At 55.0% G+C, this 27,152-nt stretch overlaps 1 protein-coding gene and 1 long non-coding RNA gene across 5 annotated transcripts; one reads left to right on the top strand and one right to left on the bottom strand.

The window, feature by feature from the left end:
* Nucleotides 1–27,094, top strand: LOC118157697 (run domain Beclin-1-interacting and cysteine-rich domain-containing protein-like). Of its 4 annotated transcripts, none has more exons than XM_035312134.1 (23): nt 1–102; nt 5,876–6,029; nt 8,894–8,977; nt 9,832–9,991; nt 10,884–10,990; nt 11,416–11,556; nt 11,749–11,905; nt 12,232–12,768; nt 13,353–13,397; nt 14,794–14,889; nt 15,450–15,565; nt 16,049–16,250; nt 16,643–16,744; nt 17,524–17,598; nt 20,422–20,482; nt 20,691–20,823; nt 22,509–22,654; nt 22,998–23,062; nt 23,555–23,793; nt 24,188–24,249; nt 24,721–24,874; nt 25,245–25,338; nt 25,448–27,094. In XM_035312134.1, the coding sequence occupies exons 1-23, from the start codon at nt 65–67 to the stop codon at nt 25,609–25,611; spliced, it is 3,132 nt and encodes a 1,043-aa protein (XP_035168025.1). In that variant the 5' UTR covers nt 1–64; the 3' UTR covers nt 25,612–27,094. The 4 variants fall into 4 exon arrangements, with proteins under 4 accessions (XP_035168025.1, XP_035168027.1, XP_035168028.1 ...); XM_035312138.1 differs by lacking the exon at nt 1–102 and adding an exon at nt 4,713–4,860; XM_035312136.1 differs by lacking the exon at nt 13,353–13,397.
* LOC118157699 lies at nt 2,425–2,823 on the bottom strand. The gene is made up of 2 exons (XR_004746703.1): nt 2,704–2,823; nt 2,425–2,569 (listed from the first exon to the last, which is right to left on the bottom strand). It is a non-coding gene; the product is annotated as an uncharacterized LOC118157699 (long non-coding RNA).
* Nucleotides 27,095–27,152: the final 58 nt, after the last annotated feature.

Below are 27,152 nucleotides of genomic sequence, written 5' to 3'. Positions count from 1 at the left end.
TCGCCCCCACGTGACGGCGGCGGGGCGGCGGGGCGGCGGCGGCGGCGGGGTGCGCGCGCCCGGGATGGAGGTCGAGCCCCGCGGGGGGCGCGCGGAGAGCAGGTGGGGCCGCGGGGGCGCGCACGGGGGGGGGGGCGGCGGGAGCGCGCGGAGAGGGCAGCGGGGATGGGGATGGGATGGGGGAGATGGGGGGGGGGTGCGCGTGCACGCGGGAGGCGCGGCACCGGTGGGAGGTGGAGGGGGGGGGCAGCATCCCGCCGGTGCTCGGGTAGGGGGTGGCAGAGGGGGAAAGGGCGCCGGGTTTGGGGACCCCGGGGGGGGGCCGGGGCGGGGGACAGCCGGGGATGGGGCTGCAGGTGGGTGGCAGCTGGGTGTGCGCCGGGGACACGCTGGGGACCGGCTGGGGACGTGCTGGGGACCCATGGGGACCCATGGGGACATGCTGGGCACACATAGGGACCGTGGGGACACACTGGTGACACATGGGGACATATGGAGACCCGTGGGGACATGCTGGGGACACATGGAAACATGCTGGGGACACATGGGGACCCATGGGGACATGCTGTGTGGCAGCAGCTCCGCAGGAGACAGCAGGGACGTGTATCTGCGGGCACACTGCCTGGCCACGCCGAGCACCCATGGGCGAGAGGGCTGCGTGATGGTGGTGCAGGCAGGCGTGTGCCATGAGCGCCCGATGTCCCTGTCCCCGTCCCTGTCACCTGCTGCAGCAGACGCAGCAGCTGTGCTGCCAGTGCTCGGTGAGAAGCCTTCCTGCCTCGTCCCCGTGCTGCACCTCTGGTGCCTCCGCAGCTCACTGGGTTTGGGGTTTGGGTTGTGTCCCACCACCCTCCTGGCAGTCGGCTGCGCCGCCCGCTCTGGATATTTAAACCAAATCCCCAGCTCCGTCTCTGGCCGCGAGGCCTGGTGGCTGCACGTGGCTGGTGGCTCGCGTGCCCTGACCTGGCAGGTGACAGCGGCGGCGTTGCGGCAGCTCCGTCCGTGTGATCCGGGCTTGTGCTTTAGGCACGGTTTTTCTGCTTTGCATTTAAGCGGTGACAGAGCTTGTTCCCTGGAGGCGTTTCGGTGGTAAGTGCTGCTCGCTTCAGGTGTTCGCAGGTCTTGGTTTTGGGCTCCAGTTTGGCAGTGGTGACCAGAAAGGCAGAATGGATGTCAGATGGAGAGGGGCCGGGTGGAGGGAACGGCTGAAACCTGACACAAGAGGCATTCCTTATCTGACAGGCTCAGCTAGCTGCTGGGTGTCTGTTCTCGGTACCAGCTGTGAAAATGGGGCCGGCGCTTTTAAAACCACAGTGCAGGTTTGGGCTGCCATGCTTCGCGTGGTTCCAGCCATTCTCCTTTGAGCTAAGGTTTCAAACCTCTGGTGCACGTGCAGGTGTCTGTCTGCCCTCCTGGCTGCCTGATTTTGCACCGGGGAGGATTTTGGCATGGGCCTTGCCTTGTCCTTTTTACAAACGGTGCAGCACCCTCCTTCCCAGCGAGGTGCCACTCCGCTGCAGATGGTGACGGACAGCAAGAGGACGGCGCCGCCGGACCGGACACGGATCACGGGAAATGCAGAAGCAAAAGTTACTTCGCCGGACTCCTTCCCTCTGCAAGGGCAGGAGAGGAAAACGAGGCTCTCGTGCCTGTTCTGGCAGCCCGGCCCCCTCAGGAGCAGGGCAGCACTGGGGGAGAGGCTGAAAATGCCTGTAAAGCCCGTGTGCTTCCCTCGTCCTCTGCCAGTGCAGGGAAGGGTGCTGAGGGGAGCTGCAGGCGGGGGCTGCCTTCTCTGGGGGACCTTTTTGTGGCTGTGCCCCCGTTTTAGTAACTGCAAGCTTCCAGTCCTGCTGCAAGCTGCCCTGCACGTGGGTTTCCAGCCAGCCTTCCCCGGGCGCTGTGGGGCTGAGCTGCTGGGCTGAAGGAGCTCTGGGGCTTCCTTCGGCTTGTGAGCTGCACCCTGTCGCTGCAGCTGAGCTGCACGAAGCCTGCGTTTCTTTTAATTCCTCTTTCCCAGAATCGCCAGGCCTGGCGGAGGAGCAGGCTGCAAAGCACAAGGAAATGTGCTGCTCGTTGTCTAGGAAACCTGTGGACGGGTGGATTCCGAGCTGCCTGTGATGGATTCAGAGCTGCCTGTGCGCAGCAGCAAGGCACCGGCACCTTGAAGTCCGCAGGAGGAGCAGCCAGAGCAGGAACGTCCCTGGGGATGTGGCAGAAGTCCCTCTGTGGTTACCCCCGAACAACCTCGGTATCCGCAGCCCGATCTCTTTAGCGGGCTAAGAAGGATCAAGCGATGCCTCCAGGTAGAGAACAGTGCTCAGGCAGTGATTGCTCCCCTGCAGAGCATGGGAAGGCATACGGCACGTGCTCTATAAGCTCCATTTTTTGGGTATTGGTAACCTCTGTGATTTTTTTTAATTTTTATTTTTTTAAATGAAGTTCACCTGACTCAGCAGCATGGTTCCCTGCGTCTGTTCTGAGTCAGCTCTGCTGATTTGGCCCGGAGGTTGTTCCTACTCTTGCTAGTGTGGAAGGACTGAGAAAGCCTTGGGAGAACAAGCAGAATTTCCTGCAGAATTTCCCCATCGTTTCTGTCTGCAATTTCCAGCTCCGAGGCTGTGTTCGGTCTTTTATTACTCCAATGCCAAACTGTCAATTGTATTCCGAACAGTTCCTGCCCACAGGTTGGTGTGTCTGTGTCACGTCCAGATTCTCCAGCTGGAGCACGTCCAGATTCTCACCCGGGTAACGTAAATCACGGCGCGTTAGAGAACATCCCTGGCTGCACGGGGCTGAGCTCCTGTGAGCAAAACCCCAAGAGAGCAGGTTTTGGTTCAGGTATTGAGCAGAGCAAACCCCGGCCTGCCAAGTCTTCTTTCTCCCCAGCCCGGTGTTTGGGAAGCCGGGAGCTGCAGCGGGATGCAGCAAGGAGCTGTGCAAACGCACCCGGCTGGCCTGGAGGGGGGAAGCAGCCCGTGGTAGGGCACGGGAGGAGCAGCACGTATGGTTCTCGCAGGGGAAGGTCTGCTCGTGTACTGTGACCTCCCCTGGGTGTGTTGTTCACTTTGCCCTTCCTGTAAGCAGGGGTATTTTCATGATATGCTTTGAGTTGTCCTTACCCCCGTGTCAGGGCGTGTTAGTTTTTTTTTTTTTTTTAGAACTAGAGAAGAATTTTCTTTATTTGGTGAGAAAGAAACAGATTTCTTAGTATCGCTCTGAACATCTGCAGAAACAGGGAACTGGAGGGCAGCTGGCACCCGGTTCTTTTCCATCCCTCCGGGCAGCCCAAGCTCTGTCAATGAGAGGGGAGCAAATCCTGCTGCTAATTAAGGTCCGGTCAAAACTGGCTGTGGTCGGCTGTGCCGTGCCTCCCTGCCGTACACCTGCAGCCAGGTGTATGGGTCTGAATTGCTCTGGGCTTGTGTCACCGCCTGCGTTTCAGCATGCAGCGCGCTCCGGCCCAGGAGCAGCTGTGGTTTGGGTGTGGGTAAGGTCCTGCGCATCCGACCTGTGAAATGCTTTTGAATCATTTGGATCAACGAGCCCCGTCCCTTGGGAGTCTCTGTGTTGATTCAGAAATTTAATCCACTTTTGGCAGCTTCTGAATCATCTCCGTGGAGGTGCTTCGACTGTGCTGATTGTTTCCTGTATGCTTCTGAGTTCAGCGACAGCGGCACCGATTTAGCGTTTTTAGGTTATTTTGTTTAAAGATTAATTTGTATGAGAGGAGCTGTGGTTCCCGTTTGCTGGATCCTGATTTTCCAGCCCCTGGGGGAGCGCTGCTCATCCTGCAGCGTGCGCTGCCCCCCGTTGCTGTGCGCACTGCCAGCTTTTTATAGCACAAAATAGTGAGGAGGGAGTTTTCCTGACTCATGGACTTGGAAGCTCAGCAGCGTGGCTGAGCTTTCACTTGCATTTCCTCACTCTGAGTGTCAGAAATACTTCGGGGAGGAGCTGCTGGAGCTCTCGTGTCCGGTGGCTGCTCTCTGACCTGGGGCCGGTGCTGCTGCTCTGTGCACCCCTGGCGGGAGGGCAGGGCTGGGAAAAGCCTCTCAGTTCAGATGGATGGCTTGGGAGAGCTGCCCTCAGAGGCTTATTTGTCTCATCAGGTCACATCTCCTTCAGGAAGCTGCTTTTGATTTAGATCCGTGCTTTATTCATTCTCTCCCGAGATAAACCCGTTTGCTGGTACTGCTGTGAATCGGTGACTGAACTCCGATCGTGTGACTGATCCTAAAGCAGCAGCTGCTGTCCAGGCACAAGCCAGCATAAGCACGGGCAGCTGGAGGCAAACACGGCTCTGTTGTTGAATTTTTCTGGACATCTGCTAACATTTAGTAGCCCCATTTTAGGATGGGGTTAGGAGCACCAGGGATTGACTGCAGCATCGTTGTACAGCTCTAGGAGTTTCCGCAGCGTGGCTTCTTCTGCCCTGGGCAGCGGTGGAGGTACCAGACTTAATGTGAACGGGTTCCTTCTGCTACACTGTCAATGTGTTGGGACTTCCTTACGAATGGCAGCTCGGCTGCAGAGCTGCTGCTCCGTCTCTGTGACAAGTGCCGAGCTGTGCTGGCAGAATGGATGGGCCGCCTCGTGATCCGAGCTTGGGCAAACACTAAAAGTGGTGGCTTTCCCCAGGGAGACCTGGCAAAGGGACTGGGTAGCTTGAAGTAGATCCAATACTTCATTATCAGCTTGTTCACTTCATCAGTTTTGCAATAACAAACAAGTCTCAAAAGGAGAATATTGGCGAGAAGAGCTTATTTTCAAGTATCAGGATTATATTGCTTGTTAGTGTTCTCTGCCCCGTGGGAAGTGTGCGGCCCATACTTTAACCCACAAGGATGAAAACGAAAGCAGGTTTTCCTTTTTTTTTTTTTTTTTTTTTTTGTTTACTTTGGCAATCTGGTTTATTTTGGGCAGGGAGACGGATTAAGAGCTGAAACACTGGGGCTTGTTCTTGCAGTGTAAAGGTTAAACTTTCATTCCAGCCTGTTATCTCCAATGCTTTTGTTAAAATCCTGCAGAGGCACATTTTTTTTTTGACAGTTGCACACCCAAATATACCTTGCAACATTCCTGTTGCATGCCTTGCAACATTCCTGTTGCTTCTGAGAGGGCAGCTCCTGTCTGAATACATCTTTTTGGCAGCTGGCATCGCTGTCAAAAAGCTTGAATGGAGAAGGCCAGACATCCACCATCCAAAATTTCCTTCCCCAAAACTGCTTTTGCACAGGCAAGCCATGGCACTGCTCTGTGCTGTCGCTGCTGTGTCCATCTCCCATGTCCCTGAATCGAGCAACCAAAGTGCTCGTGTGCACCTGAGCAGATCCCAACTATTCCCTGTGAGGAGCTGAACGCTTCCTCGTCCTTCCCAAGCTCTTGATGTTTTGCACATTGCTCGGGAGCACTGGTATCTGTGAGCACAGGAGCAGCGCAGGCAGTGCCTGCTGGATTTGGTGTATGCTCACAGGTGCTGTGCTTCTGTCCACTGCTACTCAACTGTCTGTGATGGAGCAGGTGAGTAAGGTGGGCAGGACAGTGGCAGGGATGATGTCCTCCCTCGGTGGCCCACATGCAGCCAGCAGCGTGGTGCGGGCACTGTCGGTCTGTGCTCTGGCTGTCTCCGGAGGCTGTATCGGTGGTGGCTGCCAGTCATACGTACGTCGTTACTGTAGGGCTTCTCGCCCACAAACCGTGTGCTGGAGACCACAGGGCTTGACCACAGAGAGGTGTGAAGTCCTGAAGCTGCTTTCCGGACTACCAAAGGTTTCAGTCTGACCAGAGTCTTCTTTGAGGGTAGCGCGTCCCACTCTGAAGCTCCTCTTGCCATATATCTGCTGCTCCTTAGGCAACCCGCTGTGTTCCTCTGCAGGAAGGAGCACTGGAAGCTGCTGGGCAACCTGAAGACCACAGTGGAAGGGTTGGTGTCCACCAGCAACCCCAACGTCTGGTCCAAGTATGGCGGCTTGGAGCGGCTCTGCAGAGACATGCACAGCATCCTCTACCACGGGCTCATCCACGACAAGGTAGGTGTCTGTCCTGCCAGCCCCGCTGTCCTCCTGCTGCAGCTCTGGTGGCACTTGCAGCTTGCATCACGAGCACTGTGGTTGTCAGAGGGGCCTGAGCCTCTGTTCTTTCCATCTTGTGCACTTCTGACACGGTTTTATTAAGCATCTGTGCCCTCTGTGAGGAGAGGCCTCTTCTTTTGCCCTGCTGCAGGCTTGTAGCGAAGCGATAAAGCTGAATTTGCCATGAGTCAGCCACTGGCTGTGTGTACTTGGATAACTCCCCAGTGAGGTCTGGCAAGAAGAGCCTTGTATCTTGACTGTTTCTGGTTAGCTGTGTTAGTGATAGGGGCTGGCAGCCGCAGCTGCGCTCGGCGTGAATGGGGCCTCCCTCCAGGCTCTCGCCGTTCCGTGCAGTTGCTCATCCAGCCCTCCCCATCTCCCTGATTGCCAGGAAGACTTTCTCTTTCCTACTCTGGACAGCAGTTGTGTGCAGAGGCCTGAAGATCTCCCCTTCAGCTTGCAATTACCGCTGCAATTATTTCACAAGGGAGAGTTACAGCAAGCCTGCAGGGCATGCCTTGGGCAGGCTTCCCAGCAGCCAGCTCCGCAGCTGCAGATGTGCAGAGAAGCCCAGGGAAGGCTTGTACAGCTGGGCTCGGGTGGTACCACTGATTCAGGCAGTGCTACATCCAAGCTGATAAACTTCCAGGAGCTGGCAGACCCTTCCAGCACAGGGCTGGGATTTCGCTCCCTGGATTTAGGAGCTGCAGATGAAACTGAGGCGATGCTCTGTGCCATTAGTCCCCAGCGGTGTGGGCCCGTGACTTCCTCTGGGACTTGAGCAAAGAGAGAAGTTACCCGTTATATATGAGGAATACGGCACTCATTTCTGATAGACGTGCTATTAATAGACTTCAGGAAGTGAAATTTAAATTATTTCCACTCATCCGTGTATTGGTAACAGTTCATGCCACAGCTTGAGGAAGCAGACACCTGCAAAGTAGGACTGCACAGTCCTTTCCTGATGCTACATGCAAAGGCAGTTCTCACTTAGAAATGCTCCTTCATTTTTGTATGTGTGTGACACCACTCCAAATATAATGGCTGCAAAGGAAGGCCCATGAAAATACAGCTTCCTAGCTGGAGTTTTCTCATATTCATTCCAGAGAAACTTCCTTTTATTTATTTATTTTTGTATCAGCCTTTTTCTATGACTAGGAATATAAAAAAATAATAATTAAAAAAAAAACATATGTACATGTTAAGAGAACTAGGATAAGACGTTTTTAAACTTCTGAGTGAATTTTGTTAATTTGTCCAGAAAACCCCAGATGAATATAAAGGGCTAAAATTTCTGTTTTAGTACTCTAGTTTTAAAAAGAACAAGAAAAAAAAATGACCCCCTCAAACAAATAAACCACAAAACAGAACCAATTTGTCTGACACTTGTGAAAGAGGAAGTAGAGATGGAGGAAAAAAAACACAGCATTTTTGTGAAGAGAGACATTCTGGGGCTGCATTTACACCCGATAAAGTGATGAGGAAAACAGCAGCTCTTCTGCAGTTCCTCTTTAACTGGAAGAATAAGAAAGAAAAAATAACTCAGTTCTGAATAAAGTCAAGGCAAACAGCAAATTGCTGATGGAAACACAATGCCAGAGCATGCTGCTTCAAGTTTCTTACCCGCGGTGCTCAGCCATGCTGGTGTCCTTGTTGGTGGCTGGTGTTAGAGGACAGGAGTTGTTGCAAGTTTTTCTGGGATGTGTTTCTTGTTGCCCACTGCATCCCCTCGCTGAAGCCTGTCCCTTTTTGTGGGACTGAGCTGCCAGCACCCTCCTCCAGGTCCTGCTCTGGCAGGAGGTGATCGGTGACACGAGAGCTCGGCCAGCTCTGACCTGGGCAGACCGCCAAAGGCAGAGAGGGGTGCGTACGTGACATGGTGATGCGCAGAGTGACCGGGAGGACACGGGCAGAGGGCTGGGGCACCAGGCACGCTTTGCTATAGGTGCAGCTAGCACCTGAGGTCACCCTTCTCCTGGCCCTGTGCCCGCTCCTGCCTGGTGGTGGTGGTGCTGGCTCTGCTCCCTGGTCCTCTGGTGAGCTGCTGGTGGCCCTTAGTGTCCTTCTTGCGGTTTGGGGGGAGCCTTTCAATGCCACGTCCCTTCCTGGTCTTAAGATCTACCCTGTCTCCTTGGTGTGGTGGGCTGGGATCTTACCTGCTGGAGGAGAAGCAGCGGAGGGGACCGGCTGTCTTCTTACTTGTGGGCTGAATGCAACAAGGAGGTCACTGTGGGAGTAGACTGTGCAGTAGACACCTTATGTACATCAAGTCAGTGTTTTGTGGCTTGATCCCTTTCCCAGTTTTATGTCTATAAAATTATGCTGTACCTTTTCACTGATTCTTTTTCCCCTTCTGTAAAACAACTTTGCTCTTCCTATCTTTTCTAGCTCCAGGCCCATCTTGCTAGGGCTGGGGGCTGGTGATAGCATGGGGTTAATGGGAAATGTTGTCACTTAACTGGGGCTGACACCGTGCTGTTTGTGCTCCTGCTTTGCATTTAAAGAGTGCTCAAGCAAAGCTGGAGGGCTTTGTGGTCAGAACAGCTCTCCGTCCCCAAACCTGTAAGCAGGAGGCTGGTGGGAACAGGCTGTAGGATCCGTCCTGTCATGTTCTAGGTTGAATACCCTGTCCTAGCTGGCTGACTCTTTTATTTTGTATTTGCTGGGAAGTTTATCACCCGTCCCCTGTCAGTGCCTGCTCAGGCCTGTGGCAGCTCTGCTGGAGGTGTCTGGTGTCCAGCTTCCCCAGTCTGAGCCTGCCGCACCGGTCAGCCTTGAGGTGGGACTTGCATGGTGGGCCCTAACCGAGCCTTCCTGGGCAGGTGTGCTGCAGGCAGAAGGATTACTGGCAGTTCGTGAAAGACATTCGCCGGCTGAGTCCCAGCTCTGCTCATCACCTGGAGAAGGTGAGTTCTGGGGGGTGCCTTTGTGTACCCAGTGGGTGGGGAGAGAGCAGCCGGGCCGCGGGCCTGCCCTTCTGAGTTTGCCTTTCCTTGGCCTGCTGTGGGTAAAAAATGGACAAACCAGCCACGTGGTTGTGTGCAAGCCACATCCCAGGAACTCGGCGCGATTTAGGCTGAGACAATCGGGTCCTTATTTCTCACAGGCCAGTCTCCAGCTCCTCTTGGTTGGGTACCACTGGCGTCACCAAGGGAACCGGCACAGGCAGTGCTTCTGTGCATACAAGAGCGGTTGATGCATTGGTATGAATCTCCAGAGGTTTTGTTCATCTCATTTCTGGGTTGTGTCTCAGCCCTGACCATTCATTTGATTCTTCCATGCCTGGCCTGTGCTGTCTGCTGACACACGGGGATGCTCTCAGCCCGTGGCTGCCCTGCTGCCCTCCATCGTGGGCACAGAGGTGTGAGCAGGGTCTGCTCCGGGGCAGTGAGGATGGACGCGTCAGTTAATGTGTCAGCAAGAACATGACCGTCACCGCAGGAAAGCAATTAGATTTGGGAGCGCGGGGTCCCTCCAGGTCAGGGGTGGGAGAACATGCCATTGAAATTCATATTGCTGGTGGCTGTCAGGAGGACTTTGGTCGCTCCTGCTGGATGACCTTTGAAGTGTTGTTCCTCTCCAGTGCTTCTGTCTCCCTGTGCTCCCTCGGTTGGTAGCTGGGAAGCTGTTAGGATGTGACCGTGTTCCTGCAGACAGTGCCTGGCGCTGGAAAGCTGCTGCTCTTAGGGGCCAAAACTGTGAGGAGGAACAATCCCTGCTCGTCTTCTCGCCTTAACTTGTGCCTGGTGTTCGTTTCCAGTTCATCAGCCTGCACGAGAACGGCCAGCCCGGCCCAGACGGCCGCAGCGACCAAGCTATTGCCAAGCTGTGGCTGCAGCACAGCCTGCAGTTCCACTGCCTCTCGGCGCAGCTCAGACCTCTCCTGGGGAACAGGCAGTACATAAGGAAATTTTACACAGGTAAATAAAAATGGGCCTTTTTCATCTTCCCGTGAAAACATCACGTGTGAGTGAAGGGGACAGCAGAAAAGGTAGTTTGCTTCTGGGCAATGTGTGCTGTCAGGCAAAGTGGGTGACTTGTGTGCTGTGTCCATGCTGCAAGCACAGCCCGGGTGCATGTCGGAAGAGCTGAGCTCAGGCTTTCTGCAGCAAGCTTGTCTGGAGCACGCTTGGTCCTGCCTGTGTCTGGGCCCTCCCTGCTGCCCAAGCGGGAGCTTGAGCCTGTGCAAACATGCTGGACATCCTCATCTTCTTTCTCTTGCAGCAGCTTTTTTGCATGTGCTCAAAGGTTTCTGCTGGAAGTAGTGAATTGGTCTGGTCTTAATCCTGTGTCCAGGCTTGCACCAGAAGCCTTAGAGAAATGTGTTTTCATTAGAAAGAAACAAAATGGGCAAAGAAAGTCTGTTTTAAATCTGTTTCAAAAATACTCTGGGCTTTTTTCTCCCCTGGAAGCTTTCTAATCATCAGAGGTCAGAGCCTCATGTTCTTGTTATGTGGAAACACAGCTGTGTTTCTACTACTTTGTAGGTGAAAAATGAAGCCCTTTGTGCAGCTTCACAGATGTTAAGATTTTTTTGTGAAAACTTGAGATTTTGTCAAAAAGTAAAAATCAGCAGCAAGGACAAAGATTACGTATATTGATCTGGGACAGGATCTTTCTTTAATTCTGCATTTTAGAGTAGTGGGCTGGCTGTGGTTGTCCTACAGGATGACGTGCAGGCAGCAAACCCCTCCGTGAGGGCTCAGGCTTTGCCTCTCAGACTGCTGCAAGAAGAGCACCCTGCTCCTCCTGCTGCCCTGGTGCTGTGGGTGGTAAGGAGAGAGTCCCCTGACAGCAGTTCTCTCCCCACAGACACTGCCTTCCTGCTCAGTGACGCCCACGTCACAGCCATGCTGCAGTGCCTGGAGGCTGTCGAGCAGAACAACCCCAGGCTGCTGGCTCAGATTGACACGTCCATGGTGAGCTGAGGCCCCCGGCTTGTACATCTGGCCTTCCCTAAATGCTGTCCGGCTGTGGCTGCTTGTACAATGTCTCATTCAGAGAGCTGTTGGACAAGGGCCTAGACTTGGAAATAGCAAAAGGAGAGGGGATCGGGGTAGGGGGGCGATGTCTGTAGTGAGGCACCTTGGCTCTGGATGGCATTGAGAATCTGAGTATGAGACCCTGACAGAAGGAACCAGTTCCTTTAAAATGCCTCTAAAGTCCTGAAAGTCCCAGGCTTCAGAGCCAGCCATCCTCACAGGAGATGCCACTGACCCCGTGCAGCCCTGTGCCAGCTGCCCTCTCCCCAGAGGAGGGGAACAGCGGCTGCTTTCTTTACAGAGAGCTCCCCAGAGGAGGATAATTAATGACACTTCGTTAAATGGGGGCTGTGTTCTTTCAGCTGGCCGGCACGTCACTGCCATCCCTGTGCGCGTCAGGTCCCTCTGCTGGGACAAGAGATACACGTGACTGTGACGCTGAAGGACACCAGAGCCGCTTGCCTGGGGCGCTGGGCTGCCTGGATCATCTTGCTGAGAGCCTGGTAATTTTCAGGGGCGTTTTGTTTAGCTGTGAATAAAGAGCTGCTTCCCTTTGCTGCGGGGCGTTTCCTCCCACCCTGCAGACCCTGCTGCCCCAGGGCAGGTGCTTGTGCAGGTGCTGCATGTCAAGTTGCTGCTCCTTTGACACGTAGCCCTGTAAGTGCTCATTTATTAATGATGCCACCTCTTTTCAGCTCACCAGGAGGGGTGAAGGTCCTTCTCCGGTGACAAAGAGCCAGAGCCTGACTGCCCTCCCCGGGTCCCTGTATGCCCCATCTGCAGGCTGCACGCAGCAGCGCCACTGCGGGTCCTTCTCCAGCCTGCCCCATCCAGCCTCGTCTGGCCTGCCAGGTAACTGGGGGGGCTGGAAGCCCACTCAAACCCCTTGCTCACTCGGCATCTGTCTGTAGAGCACACACTTTGGGCTGGGTCATCTCAGATGCCAAAATGCAGGTCCAAGCAGAGCTGCAGTGAAGCTGCAGCTGGGACAATGGTTTGCCTTCTTTGTGCTTGATGTTAGATTCATTGTGTGAGGAGAACTCTGCCTGTGTTGGCATGGAGATCCCTTGCCTTTGCCTGTGGTGGGTGGGCATGCCTGGTTGAAGCCACATGCTTAGTGCCATAGGGTGGTCTGCTTGTGCTAGGGTGTGCGATGTCCCCTTCCTGTCTCCATTCAGACAGGAGACCAACAAGCTCCTCCGTCTGCTCCAGCACCAGCCAGCCCCAGGAACGCTGCCCAGCCACCCGGTCCTCCTCCTTCAGCGAGGGCAGGACCTCCCTGGAGCAGCCCAGCTCCCGCGTCCCCTCACCCAAGGACCCCTTCTCTCCAGCCAGCGAGATGAGCTCCAGCACCACCAGCCAGAGCGAGGACACTTGGACGGGGAGCCAGGACGATGCGCAGAGCGACGCGAACGATGGGCCAGAGTACCTGGCCATCGGCAACTTGGGGCGTCGGGGCCGGGCCTGCAGCAGCGCCAGCACCAGCAGCAACAAGAGCAGCAGCTCCAACCTCTTCTCCTCCAGCAGCTCCCAGAAGCTGGACTCGGTCTCCTCCCTGGGGGAGCAGGGGGCGAGCGGAGGTGGGAGCTGGGGCCTGGGCCTGTTGCGGCGGTCCAGCTTCTCGGAGGGGCAGTCGTCAGCCCCGCAGGGCATCCTCAAGAAGAGCCACGTGCGCTCGCACTCTGACACCAATGTGGCCTCGGGGAAATTGCATGGTAATGGGGCTACTTTTCGGGGTGCACAGGGTGGCTTTGGGATGTGGGCACAGATGTGGGACCGTGGCCAGGTGGGAGTCACCAGTAGCGGGATGTTGGCTGCCCCTTTGACTCTGTGTGACAGCTGAGCGAGGGGAGCAGTGGGCAAGCAGTTTGGATTTTTTTTTTTTCCTTTTCCTGCTCCATGGTGGAGCCACGGGCTGACATCTTGTGTCCCAGAATGCCCAGGGCCAGTCTGGTTTTGGTGTTGGCAGCTTCCCAGTGGCCTTCACCAGAGGTTTAGAAAACGCCAGTGATGTTGTGCCATTAGCTGTCTGCTTTCCCTCTGGCCTTGTCCACCTGGGCCATGGCAGGGTGTTGGGCTGAGGCATGGGCTTCTTGTCACAGTGCTGGTAACCTGCTGGGCCTTCCTTGGATGGTGAACACATGGCGGGAGGAGTGGGGCGTGAAGGGACAGCCAGTCTGAGAGTCTGTCCCGCTGGTGCTGCCTTCGTGGGAGAAACACAGATCCTTGCTGAGTAGTAACCAGTCTGTCTCTGTTTTCTCTCCCTTACTGCTGCCCTCTTCCTCCTCTGTCTGTCCAGGAGGCCTCAGGGATATCACCATTATAATAGAAGATCCAGTGGCAGGTTTGGGAGCCAGAATAAGCCCTTCATTAGTGATCATTGCATTACATTCAGGATTTCCATCAACCCATTAATGTCCATTTAGAAAACAACAAAAAATTCTGTGTTCCCTGACTGCCAGGTGGTGCTTTGAAGGGTGCCTCAGGTTTGTGCATGTGACCTGACTGAAGATCTATCCCAGCTTGTTTTTTGGCAGCGGTACACCAGGCCACGGCTGGCACCCAGCTCTCCTGCATGGTGTTTGGAAGGGCTGTCCCTGACCCGCTTCCCCTGCCCTCTCTTCCACCCCCTACTGCTCTGGGAACCAGCGACTAAGGGCTGGTAGCTAGGAAGTTGTGGGTTTGAACACCAGATTTTTCATGGAATGGGTCTGCAGAACAGGGTGGTTTGATGCTGGCTGAATTCAGCTGCATCCCAGCTAGCCCTGTTCGCACTGGGAGCTGGGACTCACAGGTGCTGCACCGCACTGGGCAGAGAGAGAGTAGCAGCTCTAAAAAATGGACTGTTTTGCATCTATTGATCAGCGGTGGCACTGGGTTTCCTAGCTCAGGGTGCTCAGATGTCCATGGCTGAAAAGGCTCCTTTCTGGAGGTGGTAGGAGTGTGCAGATGTGCTCTGCGCCAGCTTTCACTCCAGCAGAGGATGCCAGGCGCTTTTCAGCTCCAGCCGAGGTGTTTTTTTGCCTTCCCACAGTCCTCCAGTCACCCAGCTCGGCTGCTCTCTGGGGCTGTTTCTCTCCAGGGAGCACTGCTGGTTGTTTGTCCCCGATGAGGCCAGCTCCTGGCGGTCCCCACTGGCTCCTCCTGGCAGCAGGTGGCCCTGCAGTGCATGCATGGATAGGTCACCTTGAGCACTGCAGTCCTGACTTTGGGGCTGTCTGCAGGGAGCTCTGGCTTTTCCTAGCCAAGTGAGAGTGCGTCCTTCATATGCCTCCTTTCACCTTTGCCCAGGCCGCCTTTCAGGGCTGCGAGCCCCACTGATCCCTTGGTTGCTCAGGGTCCACTTGTCTTATGACCCAGTCCTGTGGGGTGACTCTTGGAGATGCTCCAGGAGGAAGAAGTGGCTGGCAGAGGCACTTGCTGGAGGCTGTTGCATTCCCTGGATCTGCTAGGGGATAAAGAGAGGAAGGCTCAGGACTAGACTGATCCATGGCTCTCACAAGCTTCTCTCCTTTCCCCTTCCTCCTCTCCTGCCTGAAATGCCCCTTTAGTTTTGTTCCCTCTTGGGCTTGGCCTCAGGCATGGCACAGAGCAGGCTAGCCAAGCAGAGGATTTCCCTCCTTGATTCCCATCCATTTGTGTCCACCCATGTGATGTTGAGCTCCTTCCATTTCACACTGAGATCTGGTCCGGGCTCCTCTGGGATCCTGATGTGTGCCCGGTGCTGTCTTCCCCTGCAGAGTCCCATGGTGACACGGGCAGAGGCAGAGGGACAGTGTCTGGTTCCACCCAGAGCAGCGAACTGAGCACACCCAGCTCCCTCTACATGGAGTATGGTAAGTACAGTGAGCCTGAGTCAGGACGTTTGCTCCTGGTCATGTACTGTAGTGCACTTTTGGCATGGGTGTGTACCCTCTGTGCTGCCTACGGTGTGCTGAGGTGTTTATTATTCATATTGTTTTGTTATTTGGGGTATCCCTCATCTTCTGTTTTATCCTGAACAACAAACGTTGGTTACCTGGAGGCTGCCAGGAGTGCTTTCCTGGCTGTTGTGTTAGCAGCTCTGCCCAGGACGTGTGGGGATGGTGATTGTGAATGCATGTGCAGTGGTGGTGCCCTAGGGCTGCCTGAGATCAGGGTGTCCTTGTGCTCCAGGGCACCTGGTTTTAGGATGCCTGCTGTCACGTTTTGTCCTGTCACCTTAATGGCCCTTTGTTGGTCGCTGTTCCCCATTAGGATGAAGCAGAGATCCAATTCGATCTGTAGGGTGGGACAGACCAGCTGTTGGCCATGTGGGCTAGCCAGTGTGTTGGTGCAGAGTGTGGGCTGTTACCCAGTGCTTTGAGCAGTGGATCTCCAGGTCCTTCTCTCATATGTTTGTCTCTTGCTCTTCTAGACTCTGGCCAGTACCTGAGCTCGGGGGAAGGGATGTTCAGAAGACCCTCGGAAGGGCAGTCCCTCATCAGCTACCTCTCTGAGCAGGACTTCGGCAGCTGCGCAGACCTGGAGAAGGTGAGGGAGGCAGCAGCAGCCTGTGTGCTCAGGAGAAAGGATTTTGGTGCAGGTTCAGTGATACTTCCCTCTGTGGGGGAGAGAATCCCATAGTATTTCCTGCTGTAGAGCTGTGCACAGAACTTCCATGGTGAATTGCACATCGTTGTCTGGCCACCAAGATCTGCCCGTCCAGCATACACAGTAGTTCTGCAACATGCTGGGGCTCCTCAGGGACATGTGCTGACTCCCCGGAGTGGATGTGTTGCACGTCTCTTTGTAGGATTCTCCTTGTGCTTTGCAAGTATTCTGGCCCAAGAAGGCTTTAATTTCTAGGTCATCACAGGACGGTAAGGTTTCATAGGGCCAGGAGCGCATAAGGTCTTTCTGCCACCTTCCATAAATATTAAACTCTTTCCTGTCACTGGAAGGGAACCACGTTTTACCAAGGCTTTCTAATTTCCCTGTGGTACAACCTCAAATGCTTTTGCTTTTGCCTCACAGGAGAATGCCCACTTCAGCATCTCAGAGTCACTGATCGCTGCCATCGAGCTGATGAAATGCAACATGATGAGCCGGCAGCTGGAGGAGGAGGAGGAAGACAGCGACAAGGAGATCCAGGAGCTGAAACAAAAGATTCGCATTAGGCGCCAGCAGATCCGTACCAAGCACCTGTTCCCTGCCTGCCAGGAGATGGGCTCAGACAGTGGGTGATGTTTTTGTGGCTCACCAGCGGGTGGGATGTGGGTTTTCTGTCCATTGCCTGTTCTTGCAGCATGCTGCCTTCCTGACTTTTTATGGGAAACAATCATACTGCTAATGGAGTGCTGCAGAGATTTGTGAAACTACTTCTGTTGAAGATCGTGTTGGGGCTAGTACCATACATTCGTAACACTTGTGCCCTGGTGACACTGAATTAAGGAATGTGATTTCATTTTGAACCAATAACCAACCCGTTTTCCAACCTTGATGTCTGTCAAGGATGGCCACATCTGGCTATTCCGATCTCCCTTAGCTGTCAGTGACCCATCCAGACCACTTCCACTGATGGCCTTGTTGTGTTTTGGTGGGACAGGTTGTGTTTTCTTTGCCTCCCAGGCCTTGTGGCGACAGACAGCGAGTCCCAGTTCAGCTCCCGCGGCTCCATGCGCCTGTCTGATTCTGGCTCTGCGGAGGATGTGGAAGAGTACGAGATACAAGGTGAGAGGGAACGGCTGCATTAGTGGCTTGTATAGAGCCAGGCTTCTCCTGGGCGTGATTGCGTTGAGGTCAGTCACACCAAGAAGAGCATGTCCCTCTGGCCTTCAGGATGGCTTTTCCCAAACAAACGGCTGAATGCTGAGCATGAGTTTCCCTCATGTGGTGGCATGACTTTCTTTCAAAATCCTCTGTAATCCTTTCGCATTCAGTGCCTCTAGCTGGTACGTGGTTCCCGTTTCACTTGCCAGAGCAGCTGTCAGAGCTAGAGAGATGGGAGAGCTCCTGCCCAGGCAGAAGGAGACATATTTTTGACCACTTGTCTTTTGGGTGGGAGCACTGACCGCTGGTCACATCCTGGCTGTAGCTGTGGTCTCTGGCCCTGGCAGCTGGGACAGCTGAGCTTATTGCATGCAGGAGACCTGCCTGGGCTCCTGGGCATCCCGGGCATCCCCTTTGTTCAAAACCTTGTTCCACCTCTGGGGTGGATGACTCATTTCTCAGCAGTACCTCCATCACGCTGACTTTAGAAGTGCGATGAGAGACGATGGAGTAATCCAGTCTCCAGCTATGAACTTCTCAGTCTTGTCTCTGCTGACAACAAAACCCTCATTTCAGTCCCCGAGGGCTAGATTTTGGGCTCGGTTTTGAAGTCCACGGAGGGGTGTGTGAGTTCAATTCTGGGCTTCTCTCCTGCAAGTGCTACTCTTGTGTTATGCCCTTTCCCTTTGGCCTGGCCAAAGCACTGAAGTGAACTGTTTTGTCATCACCGTGTTATACAGATGGTAACGATGGATCTAACCTGATTCAAATGTCCAAGAACGGCCTCTCAGTGTCAATGGCTTCCTTGTTCTCAGGTAGTACCCCGCAGTGCTCCCTTGCGGCACGCGTGCGTGTGTGTGCAAGGTGTGTGCGTGTGTGTGCCTCGCACGTGCACACTTCTCAGTGTGTCCCCTCGGGGTATTACAGGGGGCGCAGAGGCCTCAATCTCTGTACAGGTTCCCGAGGTGTTGAGTTCATGCTGCGTCAGCAGGTCAGCTTCAGGCCAGGCACAAAATCACCAAAATTTACTTCCAGACCCTGGCTCAAGCCACTAGTGAGGATATTTCAGCTGTTCTCCCTCACTGCTCTGTGTGTGTAAACCAGATCCTTGTGATCTGTGATCTGCCTGCTTTGGGAACCATGACACAGTAGCATCCGAGTGTCAGCAAGAAAATTAATGGAAGGGTGATGCTTTGTGGGGGAACAGAGAGGAAGCAGAGGAGCTCTGCCACGGCACCGTCCCGCAGGGTGTTTTGCCTTGCAGTGGTTTGTATACACAAAACATGCCTGCTGTGGGGAACGCTTGTCTTGCCTGGGCTGTGGCTCAGGAGAAGGGAAAGGCACAGCTTCATAGCTGCTGGGCTGGGTGAGAGCACAGCCCTCTACGCTGTGGGACCAGGTCTCCATCCCAGAAATTCTGTTCCTCTCCAACGTTATGGCTTGGGATGGAGCTGCCCTGCAGCTCCCTGTCTGCTGAAGATGAGATGTGTGAGACAGGGAGGGAGCCAGGAAGGAAGAAACCTTGCTTTTAAAATGACCCTGCTGTTGGCTTGTGGCCATCAGGCAGAGCTAGGACAGGACCAAAGCACTCTGAAGCTGTAGGTGCCTTGGGGGAGAGTTATCCTGCTTGACTCTGCAGAGCTGGCATGCTGTAACTCCGATTCAAACCATGGCCAACCCTTCCCTTCCTGCCCAGACTTGACTCAGGGAAGAATCCTTCCACAAAGAAGGGAAAAGTAGTGAGAGCAGTCAGGGTACAGGCGTTTTATTCATATTGGAGGCCCTGGACACTGGGCTGACGTGCAGCCAGATCTTGCTTACCTGCTGCTGATCTCTCCTCTCAGGTGTTTGGCATCAGCACACTGCTCTTGCCAGCGGTGCTGATGCTCAGAGCTTCCTGGCAGCTCTGCTGTACCCAGAGTTTACAGCGCCCGTGGGTGTAGTGCAGGGTGGCTCCTCCTGGCCTGAAGCTGGCACCTGGGGGCTGCGGTGACTTCCCTGGGTTTGGGTGCTGTTCCCCAACATCCTGGGGACTGTCCCACGTGGTGAAAGCGTTGGCAGCAGAGGCGTTTTGGGCAAGTAACTGGAGATCTTTGTGGAGTGTCTGCAGTTAGGGCTGGGGAAGGAGTGGTGGCAGGATCCCGGCTCTAGCCCCTGAAGCAGCCTAGGGCCAAATCTGTCTCCCTTGGCCATCCCTGAGATGATGCCAGTGCCTGAACTGGGCTCTGCCCCAAATCTCCCGGTACTGCTTGGCCCATACGATGCTGTGTGTGCTCCACTGTTTGCTTGAGTTCGTCATAGCCTAGGACCATGCAAAGCCTTCCTGCACTGAGCTGAAGGTACCAGAGCATGGTAGGTTTGTCTGTTTGGTGTTGTACGTGGTCAGGAGGCTGCGTTTGCCTGAATTCCCTCTTTTCTGCGCTAGAAGTCTGCTCGCATGATGTAGGTATGTGGGTTCCTTACCATTAGGATGCTTTCATGTTGGTTTCTAGCAATGGATGTTGAACACAGAGTGCTGTGTGTCCAAGCTGACCTCTGCTAGCGCAAGTCTGTAAATTTAGTGGAAGGACCATGAAGGCTTGCCGTGGGCTCTTTGCACATTTTTCCATTTCTGAAACCAGGATCACTCGAAGGCAGGCTCATTTGCTCCCGCAGAGCACTCTGCTCTAATCCTTATGAAATCCTTGCTCCCCTTCCAGCCAGGGCAGCCCCGTTCTTTGTAGGGAAGCTGACAGCTCGGGGCGTTGGCTCTCTGCAGGGTGAGTGTGGTCAGGAGTGGACAAGCTCTGCATGGGTCCATGTTGCCGACCTGCTCGGGGTGCAAGAGCAGAGCGACATTCTGCCATCCAGATGAATTCTGTGTCAGGGTTCAGCAGAGAAACCTGCTGGAGTGAAAGGAAGTGATGAGTGATGGAGGTACCCCTCGGGTACCACTGTGGTACCCAGACAGGCACCGAGGAGGGACATGGGGCAGCCCAGGGCTGTTGGGGAGCTGATGGAGGGCTGGAGGGAGCTGGACCCTGCAGCATCCTGAACCTTGTCTAGGACTTTGGCCCCCCAGGAGGGGCATGATGGCTCTGTGGCCTCCGCAGCTGCAGGGGCCAGCTCTCTGCATGGATGCTGACCTGTCTCTTGAGTGCAGGGCTGCCAGCCCCTGTGGTGCAGCAGCTGATAAGCTGTGTCGCGGCCACGTTCTTCCCTTACAGGTTGTGGTTAAGTAGAGAGGAGGGTTCTGCATCCACTGCTAACGCCCTGCAGCACCTGTACTGCTTAGAGAGCTACTAAACCTTCTAGCTAACCCCGCTGTTGTGCCCTCCTAGCTCCAGCCATGTGTGCACAATGTTTCAGGCCACATAACCGCTAGGACCTGGTGTGTGACTTGCACCAGCAACCACTTGTCACCCCCAAGTCCCCGTCTGACTGTGTTTTTGCATCATCCCACCACGTCCTTGCCTTGTAATGTCACCAGGTGACGGATTAGACTGCACCTCTCCTTGCTGCTCCGTGTTACTGGCAGAAGTTGATGCTGTAGTTTATGTGCTTTTAAACAGCTTGATGAGTTTTAAAGCGAAGCTTTGGTTTGGAGTGCACCCTCCAGCCCTGCCTGGTCTGCTTCACCATGTTTGTTTGTGATTCAGATGCAGACATCAAGAGGAATCCAGACTCCAGCAGGAAATCCTTTCTCTCCTCAGAGTCCATGTAAGTATTTGAGTTGCAGTGAGATGTCTCGGTACCCAATTCCCCTTCCCGTCCGTATCATCTGCAAGCCTGTGTAGTGGTGCAGAAATAAGGTGCCAGAGTTTGAGGGAGCATTTTCAGCTTGAGCTTAGAATGGGATCAGAGGACGGGGGTATGTGAAGAGGGCACAGCTTTGAGATCCCTGGCATTAACTCCTTTTGTTGACCAGATCCCACTCCTTCAGCAATTCAAACTCAGCAGAAGCCGTTGCCATGGGCTTGCTGAAGCAGTTTGAGGGCATGCAGCTGCCGGCTGCCTCCGAACTGGAATGGCTCGTCCCCGAGCACGATGCTCCACAGAAGGTAGGGGTGTGAATGTGTGCGTGTGTGTGTGTGTGTACAGGAAGGTACCAGAATGGCCAGGGTGGCTCCACCAAGGCACATGGGGATGCCAGGACAGGAGGAAGGAAGCACCTAAGCACAGTGATTGGAGAAGCATACAAGCAAAGCTCCCGCTGCTCTCTGGAAATCCCAAGTCACTGATTATTTGATCGCTTTTCTGTGAACCCCTGGCTTTGTGCCCACTGCCTCGGGCCTTTGCTGGTCCTGACAATCCCTTTGTGAGGAGGGAAGGATGGATTTTGCCCAGGCTGTGCTGCTTGCTGTGCAGTGCCTTGCCTAGCAGCCAGGAGGAGAAAGGAAGCAATGTGGGACCAGCAGCAGCTTACAGGTGGGAGCGGTGCGGGGCAGAGCTGGGGGAGCTGCTCAGCCTGCACGGCTGCTCACCAGCTGCTCTGGCTGAGGACCTTGATAGCTTATTTGCTGTTGGTTTTCAGGGCCTGAGACGGTCTCTAAAAAAGTTCTTTAGGCGTCCCAGCTGGTATAAGAAAAGGCAGCTTTCCAGAAAGCTCCTGCTGGTACGTTGGGAGTGGACAGTGTGCCCGGAGGGAGCATGCGTGGGCTGTAGTGTGCACTAACTGCTCAAGCCAGCAGTGCCCAGCCGGGTAACACCTTCCACATCTTCCCCTCTGGCGTGGAGGGTAGTTTGGAGGCAGGACTGGGTGTAGACAGCACCTAATACCAGTTCCCCTCCTCTGCTGAGTGTGGCTCTGGAAGCAAGAGGGAGGTTTGCCAGAGTTGGTGCAAACCTCCAGGGCAGCTCGGAGTGCTCCCAAGGCCCCGTGTGTCATCCCTGATGCCCCTGCCAACGACAGCAGGCTTGTTTGGTGCCTCTCTCACACCACATACAATATGCCAAGTGGTCCCTTTATTGAGGCACCAGTGTGGAAATGAGTTGTCAGCATGCTGTGAGGTCTGTCAGGGTCTCCTGGAGGCACCAGAGAGAAGAGCTGAAAGCTGTAGGAACAGGAGGCATCTCCTGCAGTGCTGTGGAAGTGGCTTCTTCTCTGCTACCTGCAGCATGTTCTCCTGGGGTGTTTTGCTGTCACGTCCTCCTGGGCAGCTGTGCCTTGGCCTTTTCCCACTAATGTCTGCAGAGAATAACACTGGCATCTTAGTGGGTTTGCCTGTCTTGTGCTCAGCCCTCCTCCGTGTGGTTTCCTCCCAGAGCCTGCTGTCTCCCCGAAATGCAGGTTGCTCTTCAATGTGTGCTGTCCTGGGGGTGTAAGGGACGTGGGCTCATTGCTGCTCTCGTTCAGCATCTTGTGCCCTGCACCAGCTCTCTGCCAGGCTCTTCTGCTTGCCCATGAGCTACCCATGCCCCCAAGGGCTGAAGGATCACACCCCAGTGAGCTGGGACAAGTGCTCTGCTTGGGAAGCATGAGAAGACTTGTCCAGTTTCCTGGGCTGCCTGGAGATCAGTGAAAGTGTGAGAAAGAGCCTGCATGGAAATAGCAGTGGCAGATCCACTGAAGCCTTGTACAGCACAGTGCCTGGATCCCTGAGGATCCCTTCTCCAGCTCCTCTGTTCAGCTGGAGCAGCCGGGCTGGGCACTGGGTGCCAGGCAGTTTTTCAGGGAGCTGCAGTTGTAGGTTTCAGGCAAGCCAGCCAAGTGCGTTGATCTGACCCTCTTGCTTGCCTCTCCCAGCTCCTGCCCATCCCTGACTCTCTGCCCATCTCTCCCGACGATGGAGAACACGCCGACATCTACAAGCTGAGGATTCGGGTGCGAGGAAACCTGGAGTGGGCCCCCCCACGACCACAGATCATCTTCAACGTTCACCCAGCCCCAACGTAAGGACCTGTGTAGCATTGGGCTCTCTGCCCTTTCCCCCTTTCCCAGCAATGCCAACGTGGAGTTTCTGCCCTTTCTGCTTCGCTGGCGGGGCTTCTCTGCTCAGCCTGGTTAATCCACATTGGTCATCTCCAGCAGCTGTTGCTGCGCGATGGAGCTGGTGCCTGTGGATGCTGCCTTGGGTGTGCACCGGGGCTTTTCCCCTCTCTTTAGGTGTTGTCCACACTTAGGTGGCAACAAATATGAATGTCCCTGCCGTGGAGAGCTGGGACAGTGCCCCTCCTCTGGTGCCAGGTGTCATCAGGGCTGGGTTCATGCATGTCATCTTTTGTCCCTGGGCAGGAGGAAGGTGGCTGTGGCCAAGCAGAATTACCGCTGTGCGGGCTGTGGCATCCGGACTGATCCTGGTGAGTGGTGGGACCCTGACCCATAGCTGGAAAGCAGGGAACAGCCTGTGAATGAGTGGGAAGATGCAGAGGGGTTGGGTCGTGGCAGAGCTCAGCGTGAGGTCTTTGGGAAAATGGCACACTCGTCCTCATTTCTCAGGGTCTACAGTGTCTGTGTCCACAAGCTTGGGTCACAGTTTTCTTGTGTCTCCCTAAAGCTCCCAGCAGGTTCTGCTGAGGGTACAGCTGCTGAGCTCTTTGCTTAGCTGTCCTTCCTGAATGCATAGGGCAGCTGTGGCCGCATGGGACTGATGGGCACAGGGCAGTCCCAAAGACTTCTGCAGTCCACAGGGAGCGTGCAGACTCTAGTGTTGAGAACTTGGGGGCTGAAGGAGGTGCCAGCAGGCAGAACGCCCTGCTTGTTGGGAATGTTGAGCAGTGCTGGGAGTCTGATACGTGGCAGGGCAGAGCTTGCACATCATCCGACCTCCCTGTCTTCCTGGGCTGGGCCAGATTACATCAAGCGGATGCGGTACTGTGAGTACCTGGGGAAGTATTTCTGCCAGTGCTGCCACGAGAATGCCCAGATGGTCATCCCCAGCCGCATCCTGCGCAAGTGGGACTTCAGCAAGTACTACGTGAGCAACTTCTCCAAAGACCTGCTGAGCAAGATCTGGAGTGACCCACTCTTCAACGTGCAGGATATCAATCCTGCCCTGTACCGGAAAGTGAAGTCTCTCAACCAAGTGTGGGTAAGACCCTTCTCGTGCCTTTCTGCGTTGGGTTTGTGTGGGGTGGGTGGCTGCCAGTTGTAAAAACGTGCTGGAGCGGTTGGGGAGAAGAGGATATTTCAGGGTTTGAAGCTTAAAACCTCAGCGGGTTTCCGTTCACATCTTGTTTCCTGTACAGTAACGTAGGGGGAAGGAATTTCTGCATGGTGTTCAGCTGGGCCTTGGTGCTTTATTTCCTGAAGCACATGCTGACTGGTTGTGCTCCCTTTATCCAGCATGCTGTAAATGTCTCAATACCTGGGAAACTGCAGCTGAGGAGCAGCAGGCATTTCACCAGTGCAGGAAACGGGGCAGACATGTTTAGCTAAGGACTGTGATCTGTTTACTGATTCTTGCGTCCCGCCTTCCTCTCCAGATGCTGCGAATCCAGCTTTTCCACATGAAGAACATGTTTAAGACCTGCCGCCTAGCTAAAGAGTGAGTCCAGTGATGTGAGGCTAAGGTGTTTGCTGTCCTGTGCCTGTCCCATGGCAATTTGTAATGGGGGTCTGTGCAGACTGGGGATAAACTGAGGTTTTCAAAGTCTGTCCTGATATCTCTGTAATCTCTGAGCCTGTTCCTGTCTCTCGCCTCTAGCACTGTTGAAGTCTAGAGGAGCTCAATGGGGGCTTTGGGAGCTGGTGAAGTCCAGTGGATGCACCAGGTCACACTGCATCAGCTGCAGTCACTGGGGTTGACGCAGGGTCTTGTTGGCATCCCTTGCTTCCTGAAAGCCTCCTCCTCCAGGCATGGAAGGTGTCTGGTCAGGGCTCTTTCCAAGATCCCACCACAAATGACAGGGTGACTCGGTAAAGTGCTGAGTGGAGGGAGAGAGAAAGCAGAAGCAGTGCAGAGAGAGGACTTTGTGCAATCCCTCTGCTCTGAGCTCCAGTTTTTCCATCCTTGCAGCCTCCTAGACGCCTTTGATGCAGTGCCCGGCCACTTGACGGAGGATTTGCACCTCTACTCCCTGAGTGACCTCAGCGCCACAAAGAGGGGGGACCTGGTGCCTCGCCTGACGGAACTGCTGAAGGCAGGCAGCCTGCACGTTGAGAAATGCATGGTAAGGCTTCACCCACCTCCTGTGCAGCTCTGCACCCTCTGGAGCACCCTTTGGAGCAGGCTTTAATGCATAAATAGCCACTGGGAGGCCTTTGACATGCAGAGCAACCACAGAATTAACTGGTTAAATGCTAGCTGCTCCTGCCTGTTACACAGAGCTGCTGCCCAGTGGGTGTGGGATATTTCTTAGCCCATTTTGACTTTCTCTTCCCTAACACATGGCCTTGATTTTGCCTTGCTGTGCTCTGTGCTGGAGATGGACCGTTGCACGTGACTAGAGCAGGACACAGTCCTTCTCCCCTCTACCTCCTGTCCAGCTTGCAAGGGAGACGAGGAGCATTTAAGCACTTCTTCCTCACCTTTTCTTCTAGCTGTGCCAAGCTAAAGGTTTCATCTGCGAGTTCTGCCAGAATGAAGACGACATCATCTTCCCCTTTGAGCTCAGCAAGTGCAGGACGTGTGAAGGTGAGGTACTGGGGAGAAACAGGGAGGGGACTGCAGTGTCCTCCTGGACAAGCCTGGGTCAGCCTCTGCCAGCCTGCAGCTCTCAGATGCCCTTCCTCTCTTCTTGTAGAGTGCAAAGCCTGCTACCACAAGTCCTGCTTCAAGTCCACCCACTGTCCCCGCTGTGAGCGACTCCAAGCCCGGCGGGAGCTGCTGGCCAAGCAGAGCATGGAGTCCTACGTCTCGGACTATGAGGACGAGTTGGAGCAGCAGGAGGCAGCAGCAGCCACATGAGCATACTGCAGCAGAGGAGCAGGTAGCGGGTTTATTTATACCTGTGGCCTTCATCACCAGAGACTGAGCCAAGCGGACTTGTGATGAGGAGGACCGCTGGGACACTTGTCATGCAGGGTGCTTGGAGCACTGGCTCAAAGGGAGCTGTTTTCCCCACGCAGCAGTGCTGGGGAATGAACATTTTCTATAGTCTAAGTCTGCTCCAGGCACCAGTCACCCCCCGACGCCTTGGCTTGGGGAAAGGCAGCCTCCCCATCTGTCCTGCAGGCTGAACATGGACCTTTACCAGGCAGTCGCTCACGGGCCAGGCTGCTGCCTTCCCCTTTGGGAACTGCTGGGCCAGGCAGGGCTGCAAGGCCTGTCCCAATCCCCTCCTCCCTGGGAGGCCCCCCAGTGGGGTCAGCACTTTCTGCTCAGCAGCTGGACACTGGAAGCCCTGACCACGTCCCCTCCTGGGAGGCAGGAATCATCTCTGAGTCTTCCCAGGCTTGTCTTGCTGCTGGTGTGTTTTTGGAGGGAGGGTAGGGGTTTGGGGCTGAACGGGACATTTAGCAGCTCCCTTTTTCACATCTGGACTGGAACTATTGCCAGAAACCTATTTCTCTTCCTCCAGGATCGGAACAGAGGAGGTAGCAATGGTAAAAATGTGGTGTCTGCTCCCCTCGCCACCGCAGAGGCAGCACCCAGGGGGCAGCGAGGAGGTGCAGCCATCCAAGGGGACCCGTGCTGCTGGGCATTGCATGGGAGATCTCATGGCAGGAGAGTGCAGCAAGTGAGGCTCCAAACCTCACTTCTCCCTCATGCCGCTGGTCTGTTCTTGGGCATGTCTCCTCCTCTAAGGGTGACGTGGGACCTCACCCTGTCACCTTGGGATTCATGTGAAGGCTCTTGCTCAGCCCTCCGGGCGCCTCCCCCCAGCCTCTGTCACAGTTTGGTCTTTTAGGTTGGGCTTTTTTTTTTTTTTTTTAATTGGCTGGATTTGGTTTTACTTTTTTAATGCAGTTGTTTGTATTTTTAACTGTTTGCTCCCCACCTCCCAAGAAGGTGCTGCTGGAGATGTTCCTACGTGAGGGGATATAAAACCTCCAGAGCTCCCCTGCTCCTGGTACCTCACCCCTGACCGGGGCTGGCAGCTGCCAGGTGTCCCCTCTCCCATCAGACCTGCTCCCCTTGGGAGAGGGGTCACCAAGCCAGGCAGAGCCTCCAGGGAGAAGCTGGACAGGTTGCTCCCACCGGGGTGCACTTTTTTGGGAGAGGGGTTGGCACTGGGGGTGCTGCAGGGTGCGGCTGCATCCAGGGGATGCTTTGTCCCAGGGTATGGGCAGCGTCCAGCACCAAGGTAGCACTGGGGGCCTGAGCCCACCCAGCTTGGCAGTCAGGTGGTGGGAAGGATGAAGGGTGTTGAGGGGCAGGGAACACCAGCTTTCAGCCTGCCCTGAGGCTGGGATGTCACCTCTTACGGGCTGCCCCTGACAGCAGGGTCAGAGGGGAGAAGCTGGGACCAGGAGAGGTGGCTGCAGCGTGGCTCTAAGCCATCCATG

Source organism: Oxyura jamaicensis (assembly GCF_011077185.1).
Source record: "Oxyura jamaicensis isolate SHBP4307 breed ruddy duck chromosome 9 unlocalized genomic scaffold, BPBGC_Ojam_1.0 oxy9_random_OJ106486, whole genome shotgun sequence".
Taxonomy (NCBI): Eukaryota; Metazoa; Chordata; class Aves; order Anseriformes; family Anatidae; genus Oxyura; species Oxyura jamaicensis.
The sequence above is the reverse complement of the archived record's forward strand: the minus strand, read 5'-3'. Positions and strand labels throughout refer to the sequence as shown.